At 44.2% G+C, this 26868-nt stretch overlaps 1 protein-coding gene across 2 annotated transcripts in view; it reads left to right on the top strand.

The window, feature by feature from the left end:
* Positions 1 to 26868, top strand: part of LOC126281270 (soluble guanylate cyclase 88E) — an 883920-nt gene that overhangs the window by 743033 nt on the left and 114019 nt on the right. For both annotated transcript variants that reach the window (XM_049980094.1, XM_049980093.1), the window contains exons 4-6: positions 234 to 409; positions 18230 to 18356; positions 22905 to 23059. In XM_049980094.1, the coding sequence (XP_049836051.1) occupies positions 242 to 409; positions 18230 to 18356; positions 22905 to 23059 (450 nt within the window). In that variant the 5' untranslated portion in view covers positions 234 to 241. The remainder of the gene's footprint in view (positions 1 to 233; positions 410 to 18229; positions 18357 to 22904; positions 23060 to 26868) is intronic.

The raw sequence follows: 26868 nt of genomic DNA, 5'->3' as shown, positions 1-26868 counted from the left end.
ATTTTCTGTGTAAAACAAAACCCTTACAATGTATACTCGGATACCACCTACAAATTTAATGATTTATTCTTCCTGCTATACTGTATATGTAAAATCCGCAAAGTTTCCTTCGATACTGGTGTTGTAATTTCAATGGCCACCAGTGAAGTTAGGTTACCTTTGTGAAGCAGTTGATGTTCCAGTCGCCAGACGCCCTCCTTCACTGACAGCTGTTCTGCTCTCTTTCGCGACAGGTGCCAGGATGTACGGGCTGCTGCTGGAGAACATGTCCGAGTACATCAAGCAGGTGTACGGCGAGGACCGATGGGAAGAGATCCGGCGCCAGGCGGCAGTGGACCAGCCCAGCTTCAGCGTCCACCAGGTCTACCCGGAGACACTGATCCCGCGCCTCGCCAAGAAGGCCATCCAGGTAAGCGGCCGGCCGAACGAGGGGGCGCACTGCATATGGCGTTGGGTTAGTAGTACTCTAAGTAATCACATACACAGTAAGCATTGCCCTATACAAGGTCGCAGCTCACATGTGTAGTCGCTTGACATATTCTTGTGTGTGTTTTCGCGATGGCCTCCCATACAGTTTGAGGTGCTGCGACATACAAAACGAAATTAAACACATATTTGCAGTTCCAACAGGTTTCCACCAGAAATACTCTGAAGAGCCAAAGAAACTGGCATAGGCATGCATATTCAGAGAGACGCAAACAGGTAGAGTACGGCGCTGCTGTCTGCAACGCCTATATAAGACAACAAGTGTCTGGAGCAGTTGTTAGACCGGTTACTGCTGCCACAAGAGCAGGTTATCAAGATATAAGTGATACTGAACGTGGTGTAATAGTCGGCGCACAAGCGATGGGACGCAGCAGCAACCAAGTAGATATAAAGTGGAGATTTTCCCGTACGACCATTTCACGAGTTACCATGACTACCAGGAATCCGGTAAAACATCAAATTTCCGACATCGCTGCGGCCGGAATAAGATCCTGCAAGAACGGGACGACTGAAGAGAATCGTTCAACGTGACAGAAGTGCAACCCTTCCGCAAATTGCTGCAGATTTCAACGCCGGGCCACCAACAAGTGTCACCGTGAGAACCATTCAACGAAACAACATCGATATGGGCTTTCGGAACCGAAGGCCCACTCGTGTACCCTTGATGACTGCACGACACAAAGCTTTACGCCTCGCCTATGCCTGTCAATACCGACATTGGACTGTTGATCACTGGAAGCATGTTACCTGGTCGGACGAGTCTCGTTTCAAAATGTATCGAGTGAATGGATGTGTGCGTATGGAGACAACCTCTTGAGTCCATGGACCATCCGTGTCATCAGAGCACTGTTCAAACTGGTATAGGCTCTGTAATGGTGTGGGTCGTGTGCAGTTGGAGAGATATGGGACCCCTGATACGTCAAGATACGACTCTGATAGGTGACACATACGTAAGCATCCTGTCTGATCAACTGCATCCATTCATGTACATTGTGCATTCCCGCGGACTTGGGTAACTGCAGCAGGACAATGCGACACCCTACACGTGCAGAATTGCTCCACAGTGGCTCCAGGAACACTCTTATGGGTTTAAACCCTTCCGCTGGCCACCGAACGCCCCAAACATGAACATTATTTAGTATATCTGGCATGCCTTGCAACGTGCTGTTCAGAAGACATCTCTACACCTTTGTATTCTACGATTTATGGACAGCCCTGCAGGATTCATGGTGTCTATTTCCTCCAGCACTACTACAGACAGTAGTCGAGTCTATGCCACGTCGCGTTGCGCCACCTCTGACTGCTCACCGGGGCCCTACCCGATATTAGGCAGGTGTACCAGTTTCTTTGGCTCTTCAGTATACGTTACGCCTTCATGTAATTTTAGTCATTTAATCGATTAGCTACACAAGATTGAAGATATTCAGGAATCAATGAAAATCCAAAAATATCATTACTCTAACGTTATTATAAATTACTGGATTGTATGGTGTAACCGGTAGCAGTTAGACTCAGACCACAATTTAGTGTGATGAAAAGAAGACTGAAGTTTAGAAGACTAGTCTGGAAGAATCAATGCGCAAAGAAGTCTTATACGGAAGTACTAAGGAATGAATTGATACGCTCGAAGTTTTCTAAGGCTACGTATGGGTACTGTGATAAGGAGTAGCTCAGTAGGCAGTTCGCTGAAGAGGAATGAACGTCTCTAAAAAAGGGCAATCACAGAACCTGCAAGAAAAACATAGGTATAAAGAAGGTAGTTCGGAAGATACCATAGGTAACAAAAGAAATACTTCAGTTGATCGATAAAAGAAATAAATACACAAATGTTCAGGGGAATTCAGGACTACAGAAATCTAAGTCATTTAGGAATGAATTAAATAGAAAGTGTAGGTAAGCTAATGTCAAATGACTGCATGAAAAATGTAAAGAAATCGAAAAGAAATTACTTTCGGAAGGACTGACGCCGCATGTATAAAATTCAATTCCGTGTAGTAACATATAAAGCGGGTGTTCAGAAACAGTCTGAAAAGCTTGCAACTGTCTGCGTATTAGGTTATCCTGGAAATAAACGTTAAAAAATTCGATAATTTGCACCGTTTCCGATTGAATTAGTACTGGAGTTAGCCAATCAGGTCATTGCGCACCCAAATTCAAGCATCCTGCCAGAGACAGTGTCGCCAAACATGTTTTTCGTTTGGTTTCCTCAAACCGAACGAACACCCAGCTGTAATTTATTTCTTCCATAAAAGGCATATTTCAACTGGTAATGAGCATTTCAACAAATGGTAACGCAATTATCTCCAGACTTCTATGCATTGCCCTCTTTTAGCGCGTGCAAGTGCTTGAATTTGCGTGTGCAGTTACCTGATTGGCTAACGTGAATGTTTGTTAAACCAGAAACGGCGCAACGTATCGAATTTTCTTCTTAACAATTATTTCACAACACAGCCTACTCTGCAACACCCTTACGAGCTTTCCAGGCTGTTTCTGACTATCTTGTATATTGTGCCGCTTGTATGGCGGTCGTCATCTTCTGCTTCTCAACTTTCTTAGCTTCCTTACGTGTCCAGTCTTCTTCTTGAATGCCTCGTGAATTCACCGCACCATTAGTATTTTGTATTCGTCTTCAGTGTGGTCTTCCACGTTTTCTCCGCTGAGCTATTGTCCATTGATTCCTTTTGGCCATTGGTGGCCATACCAAGTTAATATTTTACCGTATGTGGAATCGCGAAAAATGTCTTTTTCTCCTATCATTACCCGTATTCCTCCGTTTTTGATGTGTTTCAGTCTAGCGATGCGACACGTTTTCGTCAGAAATCTATATCAAGGGACATCAGTTTCTATTTGTCCTTTTTGGTTAGATCCCTTATTTGAGCGCTATATGTGGTGATGCTCTCTACGACTGACTTGTACAGCAAGACCTTTGTTTGTTCGTAATGTTGGCGCTTCATAGCAAGAACTTGAGTCCACAAGTTACTCTTTGTCCTTGACCAATATTATTTGAGATGCCATGTGCGCTTCTTCCATTTCTTGTAACAACGAACCTAAGTATTTAAATATGCAGAAATTTTTAATATGCCGAATCCTACATCCAAGTCTTCTCGTTCATCTTCAACCGCTACCATATATTCCCTATTTGATATGTTTATTGTCAAGCCTTATTTTGATTATTGTTCTTGCATTTCTCTGAACATGTAGCTGGAGTTATCTTTGTCTCTCTCTATACGGAGCTGGTCATCGGCGAAGATTATAGGAAATAAAGTCTACAGTATTTCTTGTCCTGCAGAAATTCCCATTCAAAGCTTTTGCTCTTCCATGGTTTAAAAAGCTTCTTCTAATTATACTTTAAGCTAAGTCGGTGGTAGTGGACGTGCTTGCCTGCAAACCTTATTTACGGAGAATCCTTAGGAAATTTTGTTACGTAACTTAACCGTATTGTTGCAACTGTCAAGTTTCTCATTGCCTGAACATACTTATTAGCGATATTAAAATTTTTCATTACTAACCACAACTTTCCAAGTTGGAATGTATCATACGTCTTCTGCAGATCAATAAACTTTAAATGAACTATCATTCCCCTTTCTAGTCTCTTTTCAATGAGATGGTTAAGAGTGAATATGAACCAAAATGCAGAGCTTTTATTAATCCACAATAAAACAACAACAGATCAAATTTAAAATCCACAAAACCTGAACGTGCTGAATCTACGAGTAAACTTGATGGTGGATGAAAAGTACCACAAACTTCGTAACACTTCGCAAAGTCGTCATCAGTGGAGCAATTAACAGCCCGTATATCAGCCCATAGTCCAGTCTGGTACAGGGCAGTCAGGTCCAAGTAGTGTGTCACGAGGACGATGTCAACAGTCCTCAGAGGGCGGAAGATATGTCATCTGAGCCACCATGCGCTGCTTATGAAGACATTCCGGCTCCTAGGTGGCCACACCGTCAATATCTTCCGTAGCGAAATCGATGTCGCTACTTAAGTACCTGACAAACGGTTTATCGAATCAGCTTCAGACTATATCTCTAACTTTCCGCTCTCGAACAGCGCGTGGGAAAAAAGAACACTTGAAGTTTTCTCTTCGGGCTCTAATATTGGCAAGATGCAACGGTGTCAAAGGGCTACGTATTAAAATTCAGCCCTATACTGCCGAAACTGTCCAAATGTCGTCCAAAACGTGATGTCTGGTCAGAGTATAACGTCTCCAATCTGAACTGAAATAGGATGTTGTTGCTCAACGAACAGTGGCAGTATTTGTTTATAAGCTCATCGAGTAAAATATTACTCACCCCATTAAGCGCACTAGTCACTGTGGAGCAAAGTAAATGGGGTAGAACTACGTACCAGGCCTCCATGTGACCATCCGCTGCTCTTACAGGTCGTGGCAGTGAAGTGATGTGTATTTTCCAGTCAGTCGTATGGAATCAGTACAATAGGATGGATCGATGTGGACATGTGACAGGGTGGCAGAAACGAGGTACTGATTTGGACGTGCCTGTGGCCACACCGTGAAATAAATTGCCTGGTTTTTTCATATATTACATCCCTACAAGTTACCACGTATCACACATAGCCCTATCACACAACGTAAGAACGGCAGTTGTTAAAACAATCTAGCCACATCGACTAGCAAATAGCGTCACGCCTCGTCAGTTATAAGACCACGCTTTATTGGCAGAACACTTCAAAAATATAACAACCCCATTAAAGAGACTGGCTATACTAGTCCGTCCTTTGGTACGATATTGCTCCGTAGTATCCGATACGTACCAGAGAGGACGCCGAGAAAGTTCGAAAAAGGAAAGTTCGGAAAAGCTCGAAACACGAAAGTTTGTTCTGTATTATCACGAAATAGAGGACATGCTTCGAGAGCTGGTGTGGCAGCCATTAATATATAGACATTCGTTGCGGCGAGATCTATTCACAAAATTTCAATCACCAATTTTCTCAAGCGAATGCGATAATATTTTGTTGACACTCACCTACATAAGGAGAAATTACTCTTCTGACCTTGCCGTGTGGAGGTGTGATAAATTTTGAGGCTCCTCGTTTGTTTGGCGTCTTTTCGACTGCAGATCTTTTATGAGGTTAATTCAACATCGGTGGGGGCTGTCTACCGATGGAGTAGTGCCGCTTCCCGCTTTTAGCAGTCGTTCCTCGTCCTGAGCTCGCGGATGAGTGGTTTCTGGTAAAGTCGGAACTTGATGTAGAGTGGCAGTAGAGTTGAAATACACATGAGCAATGACAACTGTCTATTTACTAACCACGCTCAGTACTGCTTCTGAGGACGGATGTCCACACAACCTGATTACAATTGAAACGTCAATATCTGATGATGCGTAACAGTTGCTTACTCTGACGAAGTCTATGAACATCGGATTGGCGAAGAACAAAAACGTGCCATGGAGGAGCCGCGACAGGGTTCCCTGAGGCTAAGCACTCAGTCTTCAGGCCAAAGGTGGCCAATCTGGACCATCCGACCGCCGTGTCATCCTCACTGAGGATGCGGATAGGAGATGTGTGTGGTCAGCACACCGCTCTCCCGGTCGTTATGATCATTTTCTATGACCGGAGCCGCTACTATTCGGTCGAGTAGCTCCTCAGTTGGCATCATGAGACTGAGTGCACCCCGAAAAATAGCAACAGCGCATGGCGGCCCGGACGGTCACCCATCCAAGTGCCGGCCATGCCCGACAGCGCTTAACTTCGGTGATCTGACGGGAAGGCCATTGCCTCCGTGAGGCTGTAGGGTCGTGGATATACCGATGAGTAACCAGCTGTTGTAACGATAAGCGACGAGATCCCATGTGGCGGTGGCTTTTGATTAGTCCATGCGCAGGTCCAACGAATCGCGGCCCTCGAGAGCGGCTCACGGCAAGGTCTAAACGGAATCTAAACTGTCCAAATGTCGTCCAAAACGTGATGTCTGGTCAGAGTAAAACGCCTCCAATCAGAACTGAAATCGGATGTTGTTGCTCAACGAACAGTGGCAGTATTTGTTTATAAGCTCATCGAGTAAAATATTACTCACCCCATTAAGCGCACTAGTCACTGTGGAGCACAGTAAATGGGGAAGAACTACGTACCAGGCCTCCATGTGACCATCCGCTGCTCTTACAGGTCGTGGCAGTGAAGTGATGTGTATTTTCCAGTCAGTCGTATGGAATCAGTGCAGTAGGATGGATCGATGTGGACATGTGACAGAGTGGCAGAAACGAGGTACTGATTTGGACGTGCCTGTGACCACTCCGTGAATTAAATTACGTGGTTTGTTCATATATTACATCCCTACTAGTTATCGCGTACCACGCATAGCCCTATCACACAACGTGAGAACGGCAGTTGTTAAAACAATCTATCCACATCGACTAGCAAATAGTGTCATGCCTCGTTAGTTATAAGACCATGCTTTATTGGCAGAACGCTTCAAAAATATAACAACTCCATTAAAGAGACTGGCTAACAGCGTCAGGCGTTTTGAATCGTAGCGAAGACTCGAGAGTGGCTGGTGGTCGGTCTGTAGCCCGGAGCGGAACTGGTTCACGCGGCAGTCAACCAGGCTTGCTTCTTCGGGGCAGGTCAGTAAATCAACAACGAGCTTATCGCAATGTTCAACCTACGGCTTAGCGTACTGCAGCCTTGAGATGTTATACATGGTTAGGAACTTCGTGTGTTTGGCGTCGTTTTGGGTGCCTGTCTTATATGAAAATTCATGATCGTTGGGCTCTGCCAACCGATGGCGCAGCATCACTACCCGCTTGTAGCAGTCACGGTCGCCGTTCCTCGTCCCTACTTGGTGTAGAGTCTTCTTGCCAAGCGTTGGCATCTATCCAGACAGTAAGGCCCGCATTCTACGTCATGCAGGTAGTGTTCTGGGAAGTGGTAGGGCACATGGAACACTCGGTGCAGGATTTTCTTCTGGATAGTCCGTAGTCGCTTGACGCGGCTAGGGGCTACATTTCCCCATCACTGGCGTGGCTGTCGAGGGGCTGACCGGCGATCTAAGTACCCGCCCCCGAAATACCACAGGCACACTATTACGTGGCCACGTGACTATGCGGATGCAAATAGGTGCCTGCGACTGCAGCGCTGTTTACTGCGGCCTACACGCCAGGTAACGGAGAGGCTTGCGCCCCCCAGAGGATTGTGGCGGCTGCAAGAGGCTTGGCTGTAAACAGCTCAGCGACTCTTCTGCTGACAAACAACCTCGAAGGCGAGCCAGGGGCCGTCCCTGGCGCGCGAAGCATATCCGTCAACTTGGTGACCGAATATTCAGGGGCCCTACACACACCACAATGGTCATTGTAATAAAGTAAGACATATAAGAGCTCACGTGGAAAGATTCTGGTGCTGATTTTACCCGAATGCTATTGGACAGTGGAACGGTCAAAAAATAGTCTGAAAGTGGTTCTGCTAACCCTCTGCCTAGAACTTAATTCTAAATTCGAGTGTAGTGATATAAATTTAGATAATCGGCTTCAAACCCGACACGAATTTCTGCTTTCAGGTCTATCTCAACTAGTTTATAAGCTAATAATGTGAAGGAAATTGCATGCACCTCACAAAAACCTCATTGTTTAGGGCATTAAATAATATTGCACATCTTAATGGATCAAACAGCACAGAAACTGGACAGTAGCTGAGTGGAAGGGAAGTGTGTTCCGACGAATGACATTTACCTTATTTGTGAATCATATGTCGAATGCACCGATGGTCCAGTGAGGCATTCAGCCCACATTTAATGTAAAGTACAGAAGTGCTTCTGCAGTGTTCTGCACCCCACTCATTCAGGTTACCATGAACATGAACGGGAATGTTTATTTGTACATTCCCGGTGATTAAATGTTCCCCTTTCTTTACTTCTCCAATGACTATGCTGATGTACTCCTGTCTTCCAAGATGACAACAGTCGTTTCATCAGGGCTGCACGTGTACGTTTCGGGTTTGACTCTCACGTACTCTACAACACTTCAGCTTTCCCGCGAAATCATCCGATCTTAATGCCACAGGAAATTTATGGGAATATTTTTGTCCATCAGTAGTCTGAACCGGATATGGCACACATGAACAAACATACAGACTTCTCTTCCTCGCCGCATTGAGACCACAATCAATGCTAGAGGCTGTGTTACACGGCATTCGCGCGATGTCTCCAGGGCATGACCAGTTTTTGGTCTGCGTCAAAGTGTAATCGGTCTTACAGATAATGGTGATATTATTGATGTTGCTGTGTCACTAGGTCTGTCATCAGCTCTTAACTGTTCACTCCTGGCTGGTCGAGTAATGGTCAGGAATTTGGGGCGGGACGAGGGGGCTGGAGGGGGGGGGGGGGGGGGCAGACGTTTCCAGAGGGGAGTGGGTAGGTGTCAACGGATCCGACTGTAATTCTTCCCTTCTTTTGACAGACCATCCAGGATGCTTCTCTTGTCTGCGGTCACGGCAGTTTCGCAAGTAAATAGAATTTTTGCTGCACACATTCCTGTATCCGTATGATTCTATGGCACACTAAGAAACGGTGGATTACTCTACATTACCTTACCCTACCTCTAATCTCAGCCTTTCTCTACAGTTTTTACCCTCTACAGCTCCCTATAGCAAAATCAAAGTTTTTCCTTGATGTCTTAACACATGTCCTATCATTTTGTCCCTTCTTCTCCATTCTATTTTTCGTATGTCAGTTTCTTCGCCGACTCTGTGCAGAACTTCTTCATTCCTTCTCACTCCACCTAATTATCAGCATCCTTCTAGAGCACGACATTTCAGTGCTTGAAGTCTCTTCCATTCCGATTTTCCAAAATGATTAACTACCATCCAACGCTGTGCTCCAAACATACATTTTCAGAAATTTCTTCCCCTAATTAAGATCGATGTTTCATACTACCAGAGTTACTTTGGCCAAGAATACCCTCTTTGCCTGTGCTACTCTACATTTTATTTACTACTTGATTCATCCTTCTTATGTTATTTTGCTTCCAAGGTAGCATAATTTCTTAATTTCGTCTACTTTATGGTCCCGGTTTTGATGTTAAGTTTATCACTGATCTCATTTCTGCTACTCGTCATTATTTCCATCTTTCTTCAGTTTACACTCAAACCGTATTATGTGCTCGTTAGACTGTCAATGTCATCTTCGAGTCTTACTAGTTATGGCTTTTCACCTAAAATTTTATCTGCACTCTTGAAGCTTTATTTTATTTTTGTCATTGCTTCTTAGATGTATAGATTAAAACATAGGGACGAATGACTGCATCCCTGTCTTATACACTTTTTAATGGGAGCACTTCGTTCCTCGTCTTCCAGTTTTATTGTTCTTGTACATATTGTATATTAACCATCTTTCCCTATAGCTCACTTCTATTTCTCTCATAATTTAAAACATCTCTCAACATTCAGCATTGTCGAACACTTCTTCTAGGTCGATAAATGCTATGAATGTGTCTTCTTTTTACTTAATTCTTGCTTCTAGTTATCAAGAAGAAAGTTGGAACTTCCACTCTGGTGCCTCCATCTTTCTTAAAGTCAAACTGACCACCATTTACAGGTTTTCTGTTTTCTTCTCCAGTCTTCTATATGTTATTCTTAACATAAACTTGCCTGCAGGAGCTGTTAAGCTGATTATGCGGTAGTTGTCATTCTTGTATACCCTCGGTATCTTCGGGATTTTTTATATCATATTTTTCCGAACGTCTGATGGTATGCTACACAGAAAATTGAATAGTCGTTTGGTCGCCACTTAACCCGATGATTTCAGAAATTTCGAAGGACATTTATCTGTCCCTTATGCCTCATTTGATCCCGAGTCTTCCAGAGCTCATTTAAATTCCGACTTTAATACTAGATCCTTTATATCTTCCATATCGACTCTCATTTCTTCTTCTGTCTCGTCATTAAACAGTTCCTCCCGATCGTAGACGATTTCAGTGTACCCTTTCACCTGCCTACTGTTTCTTCTGAGTTTGACTGTGGAATTCCAGTTGTTGTAATAACGTTGACGCCCTTCCCTCAAATTTCCCCACAGGTTATTGTAATTTTTTTAGTATGCTGAATAAGTCCTTCGGATGACCATTTGTTTTCGATTTAGCCACATGTTGCCTGCCGCTATTTAGCCTTGGCCTCTCTGCACTTTCCATTTAGTTCTTTCATAAATGACTTATAATGCTGTATTTCCGTCTTACGTTGATCAGTTGAAGAATTTATTCTGTTACCCAAGGTTTCTTCGCAGTTACATTCCTTGTACCTACGTATGTCTATTCACACTATATAGCGCAATACAATTAAAGGATCGCTTTTTGAAACCTGAAACCCCTAATTATCTCCCATTGCAATGCCGCCAAAGTATGGAACTTCGCTCAAAGGTGCCTACAACCTTACTTTGTAACGGTGCAAACGCATGGGACCTCGCGATGTCACCTTCTGGTACGGCGACTCTTCAAACGGCAAAGCGTCGACACAAGCGAAAAAAGGATGGTCGAGGATAACATTTCAAACACACTAAGAGGGGGGGGGGGGGAGGCTGGAGGGCTGGGGGAGGGGGGGAGGGGCATAAAGGGCGGGCGTCAATGAAGCCAGTCCTTCCTCTAGAACGCCTGGTAGGCAGGCAACTGGCCTCAAAGGTGTGTCAAGCGGTTGCCTACCTGTAGGCACCTCGGGCTACTTCGCAGGTTTTCTCTGTAAAGGTGCATTTTTAAAATTCTCGATAACTGCGGGCGGGTGAGACAGAAGATTTTGCCGAACAGGGAAATCTTAGAGGGACCCTTTGTGATTTCATTCACCCATGTGTCAGTGTCGTTTTCCTCTTTGATCACGCCACAGAAGAACTGAAAAACCATACGTACAGTGTGTTGCTTCGCATCATGTTCAAATTTCGTCGACTGCATTTGAGCGGTACCTAGTGGTCTCATCCTGCGCATCGGAGCAGAAATTGTAGTCGCACTCCACTCCAAATGGTCGAAATCACTTTCAGTAGGGTTATAGCGCCTTGCTATCTGTCGAGGAGCGTTGAATCGCTCAGGCGGTACCTACAGAAGGTTGTCAAGAACGTATTTCTGATGCTCTTGCCACTGCAAACTGCAGGCCAGTGTGGCCGAGCGGTTCTAGGCACTACAGTCTGGAACCGCGCGACCGCTACGGTCGCATTTTCGAATCCTGCTTCGGGCATGGATGTGTGTGATATCCTTAGGTTAGTTCGGTTTAAGTGGTTCTAAGTTCTAGTGGACTGATTACCTCAGATGTTAAGTCCCATAGTGCTCAGGGCCATTAGAACCACTGCAAACTACCGTTTCCGACCGCGATATGTGTGGGGATCAACATCCAAGTTTCATTGACGCCCTTTATGCCACTCCCTGAGGTCTTTTCTTTCGATTCTGAGTGGCGGCCTGTCTGAAATATTTTCCTTGGCCTCTCATAAGAAAACCTCGTGATTTTAACGCTGGGCGTCGTGGTTCCGACTTCCAACGCAAAGGCGTCAAAATAAGGGGTGAAATGTGGGTTAGCAGAGGCTGTGACGACCTTCCCATACTGTGACTCGTCCACTGTGGCGTTGGACAGAAGTGTGGTGACATTTGGTGCCAGTGTGACATCGTTGTTGTTGTTGTTGTGGTCTTCAGTCCTGAGACTGGTTTGATGCAGCTCTCCATGCCACTCTATCCTGTGCAAGCCTCTTCATCTCCCAGTACCTATTGCAACCTACATCCTTCTGAATCTGCTTAGTGTATTCATCTCTTGGTCTCTCTCTACGATTTTTACCCTCCACACTGCCCTCCAATACTAAATTGGTGATCTCTTGATGCCTCAGAACATGTCCTACCAACCGATCCCTTCTCTTCAAGTTGTGCCACAAACTTCTCTTCTCCCCAATCCCATTCAATACCTCCTCGTTAGTTATGTGATCTACCCATCTAATCTTCAGCATTCTTCTGTAGCACCACATTTAGAAAGCTTCTATTCTTTTCTTATCCAAACTATTTATTGTCCACGTTTTACTTCCATACATGGATACACTCCATACAAATACTTTCAGAAATGACTTCCTGATACTTAAATCTATACTCGATGTCAGCAAATTCCTCTTCTTCATAAACACTTTCCTTGTCATTGCAGTCTACATTTTATATCCTCTCTACATCGACCATCATCAGTTATTTTGCTCCCCAAATAGCAAAACTCCTTTACTACTTTAAGTGTCTCATTTCCTAATCTAATTCCCTCAGCATCACCCGACTTAATTTGACTACATTACATTATCCTCGTTTTGCTTTTGTTGATGTTCATCTTATACCCTCCTTTCAAGACACTCTCCATTCCGTTCAACTGCTCTTCCAAGTCCTTTGCTGTCTCTGAGAGAGTTACAATGTTATCGGCGAACCTCAAAGTTTTTATTTCTTCTCCCTGGATTTTAATACCTAATCCGAATTTTTCTTTTGTTTCCGTTACTGCTTGCTCAATATACAGATTGCATAACGTCGGGGACAGGCTAAAACCCTGTCTCACTCCCTTCCCAACCACTGCTTCCCTTTCATGTCCCTCGACTCTTATAACTGCCATCTGGTTTCTGTACAAATTGTAAATAGCCTTTCGCTCCCTGTATTTTACCCGTGCCACCTTTAGAATTTGAAAGAGAGTATTCCAATGAACATTGTCAAAAGCTTTTTTCTAAGTGTACAAATGCTAGAAACGTAGGTTTGCCTTGCCTTAATCTTTCTTCTAAGATAAGTCGTAAGGTCAGTATTGCCTAACGTATTCCAGTATTTCTACGGAATCCAAACTGATCTTCCCCGAGGTCGGCTTCTACTAGTTTTTCCATTCGTCTGTAAAGAATTCGTGTTAATATTTTGCAGCTGTGGCTTATTAGACTGATAGTTCGGTAATTTTCACATCTGTCAAAACCTGCTTTCTTTGGGATTGGAATTACTATGTTCTTCTTGAAGTCTGAGGGTATTTCGCCTGTTCCATACATCTTGCTCACCAGATGGTAGAGTTTTGTCAGGACTGGCTCTCCCAAGGCCGTCAGTAGTTCCAATGGAATGTTGTCTTCTCCAAGGGCCTTGTTTCGACTCAGGTCATTCAATGCTCTGTCAAACTCTACACGCAGTATCGTATCTCCCATTTCATCCTCATCCACATCCTCCTCCATTTCCATAATATTGTCCTCAAATACATCGCCCTTGTGTAGACCCTTTTTGTACTCCTTCCACCTTTCTGCTTTCCCTTCTTTGCTTAGAACTGGGTTTCCATCTGAGTTCTTGATGTTCATACAAGTGGTTCTCTTATCTCCAAAGGTCTCTTTAATTTTCCTGTAGGCAGTATCTATCTTACCCCTAGTGAGATAAGCCTCTACATCCTTACAATTGTCCTCTAGCCATCCCTGCTTAGCCATTTTGTACTTCCTGACGATATCATTTTTGAGACGTTTGTATTCCTTTTTGCCTTATTCATTTACTGCATTTTTGTATTTCCTCCTTTCATCAATTAAATTTAATATTTCTTCTGTTACCCAAGGATTTCTACTAGCCCTCGTCTTTTTACCTACTTGATCCTCCGCTGCCTTCGTTACTTCATCCCTCAAAGCTACCCATTCTTCTTTTACTATATTTCTTTCCCCCATTCCTATCAATTGTTCCCTTATGCTCTCCCTGAAACTCTGTAAAACCTCTTGTTCTTTCATTTTATCCAGGTCCCATCTCCTTAAATTCCCACCTTTTTGCAGTTTCTTCAGTTTTAATCTACAGGGCATAACCAATAGATTGTGGTCAGAGTCCACATCTGCCCCTGGAAGTGTCTTACAATTTAAAACCTGGTTCCTAAATCTCTGTCTTACCTTTATATAATCTATCTGATACCTTTTAGTATCTCCAGGGTTCTTCCATGTATACAACCTTCTTTCATGATTCTTAAACCAAGTGTTAGCTATGATTAAGTTGTGCTCTGTGCAAATTTCTACCAGGCGGATTCCTCTTTCATTTCTCTCCCCCAATCCATATTCACCTACTACGTTTCCTTCTCTCCCTTTTCCTACTACCGAATTCCAGTCACCCATGACTATTAAATTTTCGTCACCTTTCACTATCTGAATAATTTTTTTTATTTCATCATACATTTCTTCAATTTCTTCGTTATCTGCAGAGCTAGTTGGCATATAAACTTGTACTACTGTAGTAGGTGTGGGCTTCGTATCTATCTTGGCCACAATAATGCGTTCACTATGCTGTTTGTAGTAGCTTACCCGCATTCCTATTTTCCTCTTAATTATTAAACCTACTCCTGCATTACCCCTATTTGATTTTGTGTTTATAACCCTGTAGTCACCTGTCCAAAAGTCTTGTTCCTCCTGCCACCGAACTTCACTAATTCCCACTATATCTAACTTTAACCTATCCATTTCCCTTTTTAAATTTTCTAACCTACCTGCCCGATTAAGTGATCTGACATTCCACGCTCCGATCCGTAGAACGACTGTTTTCTTTCTCCTGATAACGACATCCTCCTGAGTAGTCCCCGCCCGGAGATCCGAATGGGGGACTATTTTACCTCCGGAATACTTTACCCAAGAGGACGCCATCACCATTTAATCATACAGTAAAGCTGCATGCCCTCGGGAAAAATTACGGCCGTAGTTTACCCTTGCTTTCAGCCGTTCGCAGTACCAGCACAGCAAGGCCGTTTTGGTTATTGTTACAAGGCCAGATCAGTCAATCATCCAGACTGTTGCCCTTGCAACTACTGAAAAGGCTGTTGCCCCTCTTCAGGAACCACACGTTTGTCTGGCGTCTCAACAGATACCCCTCCGTTGTGGTTGCACCTACGGTACGGCTATCTGTATCGCTGAGGCACGCAAGCCTCCCCACCAACGGCAAGGTCCATGGTTCATGGTATGGACTCAAAATCGTTGTCCAGGTGTACCAGGTTTCGAAGGTAAGGCTCCATCGTGCCAACAGCCCAATGAGGTGGTTTCACAGAGCATCAACTGGATTTAAATCTGGGAAGTATGATAGCCAGGTGAGTACAGTAAATTCATCCTGGTACTCTTTAAACCACGCATGTATACTGCACTGTCCTGCCATCATGCCATGGAAAAAGAAACCCGCCCCTGTCCCCCCTGTTGATCCACTGAGCCTTCCAGAATGACGACATCACCCAGATAATGTCACAAAAACATCGCTCCGTCCTCGGCCTGGATCCATCTGACGATTGTGACACAGTGTCTACTTTCAGATGTTTCACACCGTACATGCCAATGGCCATCTGTCCAATAAAGCACACATCTAGAATTACATGGGCACTGCAAATCATCCTTAAATGACAGGCAGAGGGTCCACTGAACCACCTTCACAATAATACTCTATTATTCTAATCTCTAACAGTTTGCAGAAGAAACGAACACCTATATCTTTCTGTGCAAGTTCTCACTTTCCTTGTTTTATTATACGCATTTCGATGAGAAAGTTGGTGATTGAAATTTCATGAGTAGATTCCACCGCAGCAAAAAACCACCTCTGTTTTAGTGCTGTCCACCCCAAAGCCTGTATCATGTTGGTGACTCATTACACTATTTCACGATAATACAAGACAATATGCTCTTCTTTGATCTTTCTCAATGTGCTCCTCCTTTAATCCTACCAGATAAGGGTCACAAGCCGTGCAGAAGTACTCCAAAAAAAAAAGGACAGACAAGCATAGCATAGGCAGTCTCTTTAGTACATCTGTTACACATTCTCAGTGTTCTGTCAATAAAACAGTGTCTCTGGTTTCCTTTCCCCACAAGACTGGGTATGTGTTCTTTCCGATTTTAACTGTTTGTAATTGTAATTCCTCGGCACATAACTGAATTTACAGTCTTTAGATTTGACTGATTTATCATGTAACCAAAGTTTAACGGATTACTTTTAGCACTCGAATGGATGACCTCACACTTTGCATTGTTTAAGGTCAACTGCCAATTTACGCACCTTTCAGATATCTTTTCTAAATCATTTTTCATCTTGTTTTGATCTTCTGATGAGTTTATCCGACAATAAATGACAGCATCATCTGCAAACAACCTAAGACGGCTGTCCAGATTGTCTCCTAAAACATTTATATACATACAGAATGGTACAGGGCCTATAACACTGCCTTGGGGAACACCAGAAATCACTTCTGTTTTACTCGATTACTTTCTGTCAGTTATCATGAACTGTGACCTCTCTGACAGGAAATCACGAATCTAGACACATAACGGAGATGATACTCGTAAGCACACAATTTCACTACAAGCCACTTGCATGGCACAGAGTCAAAATCCTTCTGAAAATATAGAAAGATGGAATCAATTTGAAATCCCTTGTCAATAGCACTCATCACTTGAAGTAAGTAAAAAGCTAGCTGTCACTCTTCATTTGAAGTTAGTAAAGAGCTAGTTGTGCATAATGTTCAAACACAATATAAGTTCCAAAATCCTGCTGCATATTGACATTAATGATATGATTTGTCACCTTTCTTGAATATTGGTGTGACCTGTGCAACTATCCAGTCTTTGGGTATGTCTCATTGAGTGTATGTGATCGTTATATATGGAAAGGAACCTAAATGGTGTACTGTCTGGACCAGGAGACTTACTTTTATTTAATGATATAAGTTGCTTTACTACTCCAAGGATATTTACTTCTAAGTTACTCATTTTGGCAGCTGTTCTTCATTCGAGTTCTGAAATATTTACTTCATCTTCCTTTGGTGAAGGAATTTCAGAAGGCTGTGTTCAGTAACTCTGCTTTCACAGCACTGTCGTCTAGAGCATTTCCATTGCTATCAAGCACAACAGGCATTGATTGCATCTTGCCACTAGCATACTTTACGTACAATCAGAATCTCTTTGGATTTTCTGTGACATCGTTAACCCACCTTAACTACTGAGAAGTGGTCAATTTTCCTCGTGTGTCGACATATTGTTGTTTGAAGCGTCATCGAGCCCAAGGACAACATCACAAGGATTTAAGCTTTTGCACCATTACAAACGAAGGTTGTAGGCACCTTTTAGCCAAATTTCAAACTTACGAGGCGGAATAGCGTTTTCGAAAAAGTGACCCTTTAATTTTGTTGCGCGGTGTATTTTACGCCAAATTCTCAAGAGTTATATTAATGACTTTGTCTCATCTAGATCTGCTGCTCTGGCGGCAAAAACGAGATGGTTTCATTTAAGAAATCAGATTTTATACCTGTATCTTGATCATTAATGAAGTTGCGAAAACGCATTACTGCTTCTTTCATGACACGTTGGTCACTGTCCATCTTGGTGGAAACGGATTACAAATGTCTTTAACGGCCCAAAAGTAATCTGAGGTGAGCCGACCGGTGTGGGCGAGCGGTTCTAGACGCTTCATTCTGGAACCGCGTAACCGCTACGGTCGCATGTTCGAATCCTGACTCGGGCATGGATGTGAGTGATGTCCTTAGATTAGTTAGGTTTAAGTAGTTCTAAGTACTAGGGGACTGATGACCTCAGAAGTTAAGTCCCATAGTGCTCAGAGCCATTTGATTTTAATCTAAAGCAAAAACATGAGGCATTCCATCCTGTATAATGTGTGTGTGTGTGTGTGTGTGTGTGTGTGTGTGTGTGTGTGCGTGTTTGTCTGTGTTTGTGTGCGTGCATGTGCACGTGTGCACGCGTGCTTGAACTGGTTTCAACACGAGACGCAAGGCAATGCTAATCCGGCGCCTGGAGTGAGTGGCAGCAATTTTCAGGTGTGGCGGCGTTCCGTTGCAGGTGCTGGGAATTACAGAGCGCGAGTTCTTCGACCAGATGGGAGTGCACTTTGTGGGCTTCGTCAGCCAGTACGGCTACGACCGGGTCCTCTCCGTGCTGGGCCGCCACATGAGGGACTTCCTCAACGGTACGTCACCTGTCTACCCTCCTGCTCCACGTCCCAGGCTGTTGACGTACGCCATGGTGTAAATGCTAAGCATGTTTGCATTAAAAAAGGGGTAAGCAAATTGTCTGAAATCATTATCCCACAAACCGGAGTGGTACCGATTGCACTGAAAAACATAAGCGATCTGCTTCAGACAGGCATGTGATAAAATATTAAAAGCGTGTCGTTAGACATTTAATATCTCACGTAATAGTACGTGTTGTGTCAGTTGGTGGTAGACAGATAGATAGATAGATAGATAGATAGATAGATAGATAGATAGATAGATACGAGGATCGTTCGGTAAGAAATGCCCCCCCCCCCACATTTTTTTTCCTCAGAACATATTTATTGTTAAGAGTCAGAATCCGGTGACAATATATATCAACATGTCTTGTCCATGTCCTATTTTTCACGTAGTCTCCATCTCGTTCTATGGCCGTACGCCAATGTTGTGGAAGAGCATGTATTCCCTGCTGCTAAAAGCTCTCGGCCTGCAGACGTAACTATATTTTCACCGCATGACTGACACTCTCGTCATCTTCAATGCGTGTTTCTCGTAGAAAATCCTTCAGCAGCCCAAAGATATGGAAGTCCAAGGATGCCAGGTCTGGACTGTAGGGTGGATGGGGCATTGAGTGTCCAACCCAATTTGGCGATGTGATCCCGGGTTCTCAGACTTGTGTGTGGGTGTCCATTATCGTTTTGGAGCAAGATTTCTGCTGGATTATTAACCGATGGAACACGTCGGCAACGGATCTTGAGTTTATTCAGAGCCTTCAAGTATGCCTCTGAATTGAAGGTTAACCATCTTGGTATCACATCCACGAGAATGACGCCGGCACAATCCCAGAAGACTGTCACCATGACTTTTCCGGCAGAGGAGGTTGACTTGAATTTCTTCTTTTGTGGTGAATGAGGATGATGCCACTCCATGGACTGCCTTTTCGTTTCCGGGGCAAAGTGGTGCACCCTGTTTTCGACCTCCGTAACGATTCGTTACAGAAAGTGGCCCAGAGTGGACTCATTGTCGAGGAGCTTCTTGATCAAGTAGTGACGGGTCCTAGGTCTAAATGTCGACAACAGACGGGAGGCTGGTGTGCTGTCCCATGCTCCTCCATACCGCATCAGAGTAATTCCATATGGCAGAGGATGAAACGGCGGCCGGTTCACAGAAATATGTAAACAGGCAGAACACGGCGCTGCGGTCGGCAACGCAACATAAGACAACACGTGTCTGGCGCAGTTGTTACATCGGTTACTGCTGCTACAATGCCAGGTTATCAAGATTTAAGTGAGTTTGAACGTGGTGTTATAGCCGGCCCACGAGCGATGGGACACAGCATATCTGAGGTTGCGATGAAGTATGGATTTTCCCGTACGACCATTTTACGAGTGTACCGTGAATATTAGGAATCCGGTAAAACATCAAATCTCCGGTGCCAATCCTGCTAGAAATGGACCAACAACGACTGAACAGAATCGCTCAACGTCACAGGAGTGCAACCCTTCCACAAATTGCTGCAGATTTCAGTGCTGGGCCATCAACAAATGTCACCGTGCGAACCATTCAACGAAACATAATCGATATGGGCTTACGGAGCAGAAGGCCCACTCGTGTACTCTCGATGACTGCACGACACAAAGCTCTACGCCTCGCCTGGGCCTGTCAATACCGTTATTGGACTGTTGATCACTGGAAGCATGTTACCTGGTCGGACGAGTCTCGTTTCAAAATGTATCGAGTGAATGGATGTGTACGCGTATGGAGACAACCTCTTGAGTCCATGGACCATCCGTGTCATCAGAGCACTGTTCAAACTGGTATAGGCTCTGTAATGGTGTGGGTCGTGTGCAGTTGGAGAGATATGGGACCCCTGATACGTCAAGATATGACTCTGACAGGGGACACATACGTAAGCATCCTGTCTGATCACCTGCATCAACCAAGTAGATATAAAGTGGAGATTTTCCCGTACGACCATTTCACGAGTTACCATGACTACCAGGAATCCGGTAAAACATCAAATTTCCGACATCGCTGCGGCCGGAATAAGATCCTGCAAGAACGGGACGACTGAAGAGAATCGTTCAACGTGACAGAAGTGCAACCCTTCCGCAAATTGCTGCAGATTTCAACGCCGGGCCACCAACAAGTGTCACCGTGAGAACCATTCAACGAAACAACATCGATATGGGCTTTCGGAACAGAAGGCCCACTCGTGTACCCTTGATGACTGCACGACACAAAGCTCTACGCCTCGCCTGGGCCCCATCAACATCGGCATTGGACTGTTGATGACTGGAAACATGTTGCCTGATTTCACGACTGTCGTTTCAAATTGAATCGAGGGGATGAACGTGCATGGGTATGGAGACAACCTCATGAATCCATGTATCCTGCATGTCAGCAGATGACTGTTGAAGCTGGTGGAGCTCTGTAATGGAGTAATTCGTGTGGAGTTGGAGTAATATAGGATCTCTGATATGTCTAGATACGACTCTGACAGGTGACACCTACGCAAGCATCCTGTCTGATCACCACCGCATCCATACAGGTCCATTGTGCATTTCGACGGACTTGGCAGTTCCAGTAGGACAATGCGACACCCCACACGTCCAGAATTGCTACAGAGTGGCCACAGGAACACTCTTCTGAATTTAAACATTTCCGCTCGCCACCAAACTCCCCAGCTACGAAAATTATTGAGCACATCTTTGATGCCTTGCAGTGTGCTGTACAGAAGACATCTCCACCCCCTCGTACTCTTACGGATTTATGGACAGCTCTGGAGGACTGATGGTGTCAGTTCCCTCCAGAACTACTTCAGACATGAGTCCATGCTACGTCGTGCTGCGACACTTCAGTGTGGTCGCAGGTGCCCTAAACGATATTGGGCAGGTGTACAAGTTTCTTTTGCTCTTTAGTGTATTACATGAAGGGGACACCACGCTCAAGTATTGATTCTGCGTTGTCCTTTATACATACACGGAAAAATTAACACATTCCATTAATGTAATCAATAGCAAAGACCTCTCGAGAGGATTTAGAATATGTGTTTGGGATTTTATGGGAAATGATTACTTCTAAACTGTACTGAATAGTCAATCACACAAGAGGCAGATTAAAGGAAAACACTACATTCTGTCCCAATACAAAAAGAGTCCTACGATTACAGGACGTCTCAAAGGATGGAAGCTCAGTCCATTGCACTTGACATCACAACATGTGGATACATACGGCTCCGCTAAACTGTAAATTTGCACCATGCAGTTAGAGAAGTAAGCTAGGGACAGACAATGGGATGAGAGAGCTCGCAAAAGACATATTAATTCCGATAAAATTAATTTATTGAAACTGACAACATCGGAATAGAGGTTCGCTTTACTCATTATGTTTAGCTCTCTAATAGGAAGGAGTCCTAACCACGAATCACAGATTCAAGTACACATGTTGGTCAGTACAAGAAAAAGGATACTTAAGAGGCAAATGAGAGTAAAAAGTTGATGCGCCAATGGGAACCGCAATCAAGTTTATGTTGTTAGTTCCCTAAAGGAGGTTAGGTGAGAAATGATTTGTGAAATTTAGGCTACCAGCAACCAGCACTCTGTCCCAAGACTCATGATGCGTAAAATCTGTTACATCTGACCACACTCATTCAAATTACACACTACGACAGTTAAGCTCTCCTCGAACTCACATAGATTAACTTATTGGCCATGAGGGAGAGACTGACCTATATCAAAACGACTGTGCTGATGGCACGTGGTCTGACTAGGACTACGAATAACAAAAATCGCAAGACTAAGCATTAAATGCGAATTTAATCGTAAACCAAATGTGATGCTTACCCAAAACATTTTCGGTCGCTAAACTGATGTAAATGTGTTCGTTCCTACGTCTCCATCCACATTCTAGCCTACGCAAAGCAATCTGAACCAACAGACTTCGCTCCAGAGTACAGAGATACTCATAACTCGACAGCATTATCAACGCATGAAGTAAGGAAAATATGAAACGGGGAGAGGGGAGGAAAGATATACCCCTTTCCCCTATAAACACTTTAACAGAAGATCAACTTTTTAGCTGCTGGTGTGTTATTCTACATATGCGTTCCTCAGTAATGGATATCTTTCTCGGTGGGGGGAGGGGGCGGGGCCACTACACTGCAGAAATTTCGGTGGGAAGGCCTTACACATCGTTCTTACCGTCCAGATCTCACCCCATGCGATATCCATGTTTTTGATTTCCTGAAGAAAGACGCTCATGGCAGTCAATATGCTTCAGATGAAGAGTTGTATGGCTGGATAGAGTCGTGGTTCGGTAGGCAAACACATACATTTTCCCACGGAGTCAGTGGCCGTGTTGTATTACAAGCGGTAAACATATTAACAGTAATAGTGGTTTCTTTAGAAATAAAAAACAGTTCACTTACAATTTTTCCATCTGTCTCGTTTTCATTTGACTGCCTCTTGTATTCTTTAAGGTACAGTCAGAGCTGGAATCTCTTGCCACATGTTTCTGCACAGGTCTGGACAACCTCCACGAATACCTGAAGTTCTCGTACCCGCGCATGCGCGCGCCTTCCTTCATCTGTGAAAACGAGACGCGCCACGGCTTGACCCTGCACTACCGCAGCAAGCGACGCGGCTTCGTCTACTACACCATGGGGCAGATAAGAGAGGTAAGCTGTAAACCACGGGTTGAGGGACGTAAGCCGTAAGTGTACTACGCCATTGGGCAGATCAGGAAGGTAAACCATAAGTGTACTAAACTATGAGTAAGAACAGTGAGGTACTATATAGGCCAATTATACCATGGGGCTGATCAGGAAGGTAATCTTTACCTCTACTTCAGCAGTAAGACTATTACATCATGGAGCAGACCATCGAGGTAATCCATAAACCTACTACTACACAGTAGGGCAGTCCAGAGGACCCAGTCATAGGCCTTCTACACCATACGACCAGCGAGGGAGGTATGACAAAAATTTGTTACCGTGCAAGCTATATCAAAAAGGCTACTCACACTCTTCACTGTAGAACTCATAGTAAGGTAAACCAAACTGCAACTACACTCGTGCTCATAAATTAAGGATAATTCCAGAATGTGGTGCCACACAACGTGGCATTTCACAAAACTGTCACTAATAGCATAGGCACATAGGGAACACACACGACACAGATCTGTAAGATCTGTATTGATCTGTAAAATCTGTATTGGTGATAAGTTGCGAAAACCATCCCGAAACACGTGCTACGCATGCACCCCGACATCAATATTGGATATGATCACCATGCACACGTACACAGGCCGCACAACGGATTGACTCACTCTGGATCAGGTGGTCGAGCAGCTGCTGGGGTATAGCCTCCCATTCTTGCACCAGTGCCTGTCGGAGTTCCTGAAGTGTCGTAGGGGTTTGAAGACGTGCAGCGATACGTCGACCGAGAGCATCCCAGACGTGCGCAATGGATTTTCGGTCTGGAGAACAGGCAGGCCACTCCATTTGCCTGATGTCTTCTGTTTCTAGGTACTCCTCCACGATGGCAGCTCGGTGAGGCCGTGCGTTATCATCCATCAGGAGGAAGGTGGGACCCACTGCACCCCTGAAAAGGTGGACATACTGGTGCAAAATGACGTCCCGATGCACCTGACCTGTTACAGTTCCTCTGCCAAAGACATGCAGGGGTGTACGTGCACCAATCATAATCCCACCCCACACCATCAAATCACGACCTACATAGAGGTCCCTTTCAAAGACATTAATGGGTGGGCATGTGATTCCTGGTTCACGCCAGATGAAAACCCGGTGAGAATCACTGTTCAGAGTATACCTGGACTCGTCCGTGAACGTAACCTGGGACCACTGTTCCAATGACCATGTACTGTTTTCTTAACACCGGGCTTTACGGGCTCTCCTGTGACCAGGGGTCAGTAGAATGCACCTTGCAGGTCTCCGGGCGAATAAACCATGTCTTTTCAGTCGTCTGTAGACTGTGTGTCTGGAGACGACTGTTTTAGTGGCTGCGGTAAGGTCCCGAGCAAGGCTACCTGCAGTACTCCGTGGCTGTCTGCGGGCACTGATGGTGAGATATCGGTCTTCTTGTGGTGTTGTACACAGTGGACGTCCCATACTGTAGCGCCTGGACACGTTTCCTGTCTGCTGGAATCGCTGCCTTTATCTTGAGATCACACTTTGTGGCACACGGAGGGCCCGAGCTACGACCTGCTGCCTCCAGTCGCCCTAGTATTCTACCCCTCATAACTTCATCAATATGTGTTCTTTGGGTCATTTTCAACACACAGTCACCATTAGCATGCCTGAAAACACTGCACACTTACTCGCTGCACCGTACTCTGACATGCACCAACACATCTCTGCATATGTGGACTGCTGCCAGCGCCACCATGCGACGACCGCAGGTCAAATGCATCTCAAGGTCATACGCAGACGTGATTTAAACCCACAAACCGCCCACCAGAGCGTTGTTTCACCACGTATCAGCATTATCCTTAATTTATGAGCATGAGTGTATATCATGAACGACATCAAAGATGTAAGTAATCAGGAACAAACTTTTGTCAACAAGTAGCAGCACATCAGATTAAGGTGCTTCTTTTTCTGTAAATGACCCATCAACTTCCATGGAAGTAATCTACGAGCACGTGTCAATCCACATGACCCCCCTTACAGAAACGTTTACTGGGTACAGCAGCTGAAATGAACAAATAGCTGTGTGTGACTGAAAGATATATGACAACTGGCGTGTAGTGATTCCGTTTTTTTACGTGTGAGTATTTGAAACAAGTTCCTGTGTTGTGTACCACTGCGAGTAGTGTTGTTGGGAGATGGAGTTGCTAGTGACTGTTTCTCCACTCCTGATCAGATTAAATACAAAAAAATTTCAAAATGGACACTTTGACAATCTTACAGATGACAAATCTCAATAGATATTCCGACAGACAAGAATGCTGAAGTGTAGCTTCAGTCGCTCTTATTCAAATAAACAGATAATGTAAATGTTTCTCAAACAAGGGAATATAACGTAACGCTGAGCCACTCTTAGATAACTGCTGGTCTTGCCCCATGGTACCCCAGATGATAATATGTTGCCGATAAGTAGAGCAAACCGAGTTTTGTAATATAATACTTCTCTAACGTATTTTCTCCATGTGTGAAATTTCTATGCATCCACATAGATACAAAAACTGTGATGGCACGGTATGTCGATAGGCTGACAAGAAAGCTCCGTTCTGCATAAATACTGCATATCTATCCCATTGAGTTGACATGCATGTGGGATTTTGCTGGCATAATTCAACTACTTTCACTCCGTACTTTCCTACCGCCTAATCGTCTGGGACGATGCAAAAAAATGGTTCAAATGGCTCTGAGCACTATGGGACTCAACTGCTGTGGTTATTAGTCCCCTAGAACTTAGAACTACTTAAACCTAACTAACCTAAGGACATCACACACATCCATGCCCGAGGCAGGATTCGAACCTGCGACCGTAGCAGTCGCACGTGGGACGATGCAACTGATGTTTAAAAGGTATTTAATCTACAGAAGTACATAGTAAGTATCGTATACTACTTATATGTGAAGTTGATAACTGAAGTAATATACAGGACGGTCAGCGGCCGCTACTACTGGACTTTTTGCAGCCTGCAACGCCATCAAATACCAGGTGCAAGATTTTCGTATTCTGTCGTCCCCTATGTGCAGACTATTGATCCTACATAAAAAATAAACAGGACTTTTTGTGTGAAATTTAGTGTAGTTAAATTATAGTATTGGGTTACAGTTTTGCCTGAAGCTACAGTTTTCGAGTTATGTAAGAAAAACGCCATTAAAAGTCTTTTATTCACGTTTTTCTTTAATAATTCGAAAAATGCGGCCTCTAACGAAAAAGCATCCCAGTACAAAATTTAACTACATTAAATTTCCTACAAAAAGATCCTGTTCATTTTTTCTATAGGACGTATATTTATGCACAGCAAGAGACAGAGTATGAAAAATCTTTTGAAGGGACTGCGGGTAGCATGAAACTTAGCAGTAGGGGCAGCTGAATCAGCTTGTATGTAACAACGAAGAACAAGCACCTACCAGTCATCGGTGGAAAATAGCAAACTAGCTGTGACTTCGTCGTAGTGTCCAGCTGCTCTGTAGGTGCATCCATCATCAGTACTATTAACATACGCTGGTCGCCTCGTCCAGCATGAATAGTGCCTTCCAACGAAACAAAGCACAGAGTGTCAGAAAACTGCAGGCAAAACACAGCGGAAACCTTAAAGCTCTTCCCCTGTCACATTTCGCATACCTGGACCCATTTAAATGACCCCAGCACTACCTAGACTAGTTGTTCCTTGCCTGGGGTAATTGCCGCCTGAGGGGTAAAACGAAATTTTCTGTGGGGTAAAAACTAAACGGTTCGATTATGTTTCTGTCAATTATTTTCAAAGGATCGTCACTATTAACACAATTTT

The sequence above is a fragment of the Schistocerca gregaria genome, chromosome 7 (assembly GCF_023897955.1).
Source record: "Schistocerca gregaria isolate iqSchGreg1 chromosome 7, iqSchGreg1.2, whole genome shotgun sequence".
Taxonomy (NCBI): Eukaryota; Metazoa; Arthropoda; class Insecta; order Orthoptera; family Acrididae; genus Schistocerca; species Schistocerca gregaria.
This window is presented reverse-complemented; position numbering and strand designations above follow the sequence as displayed.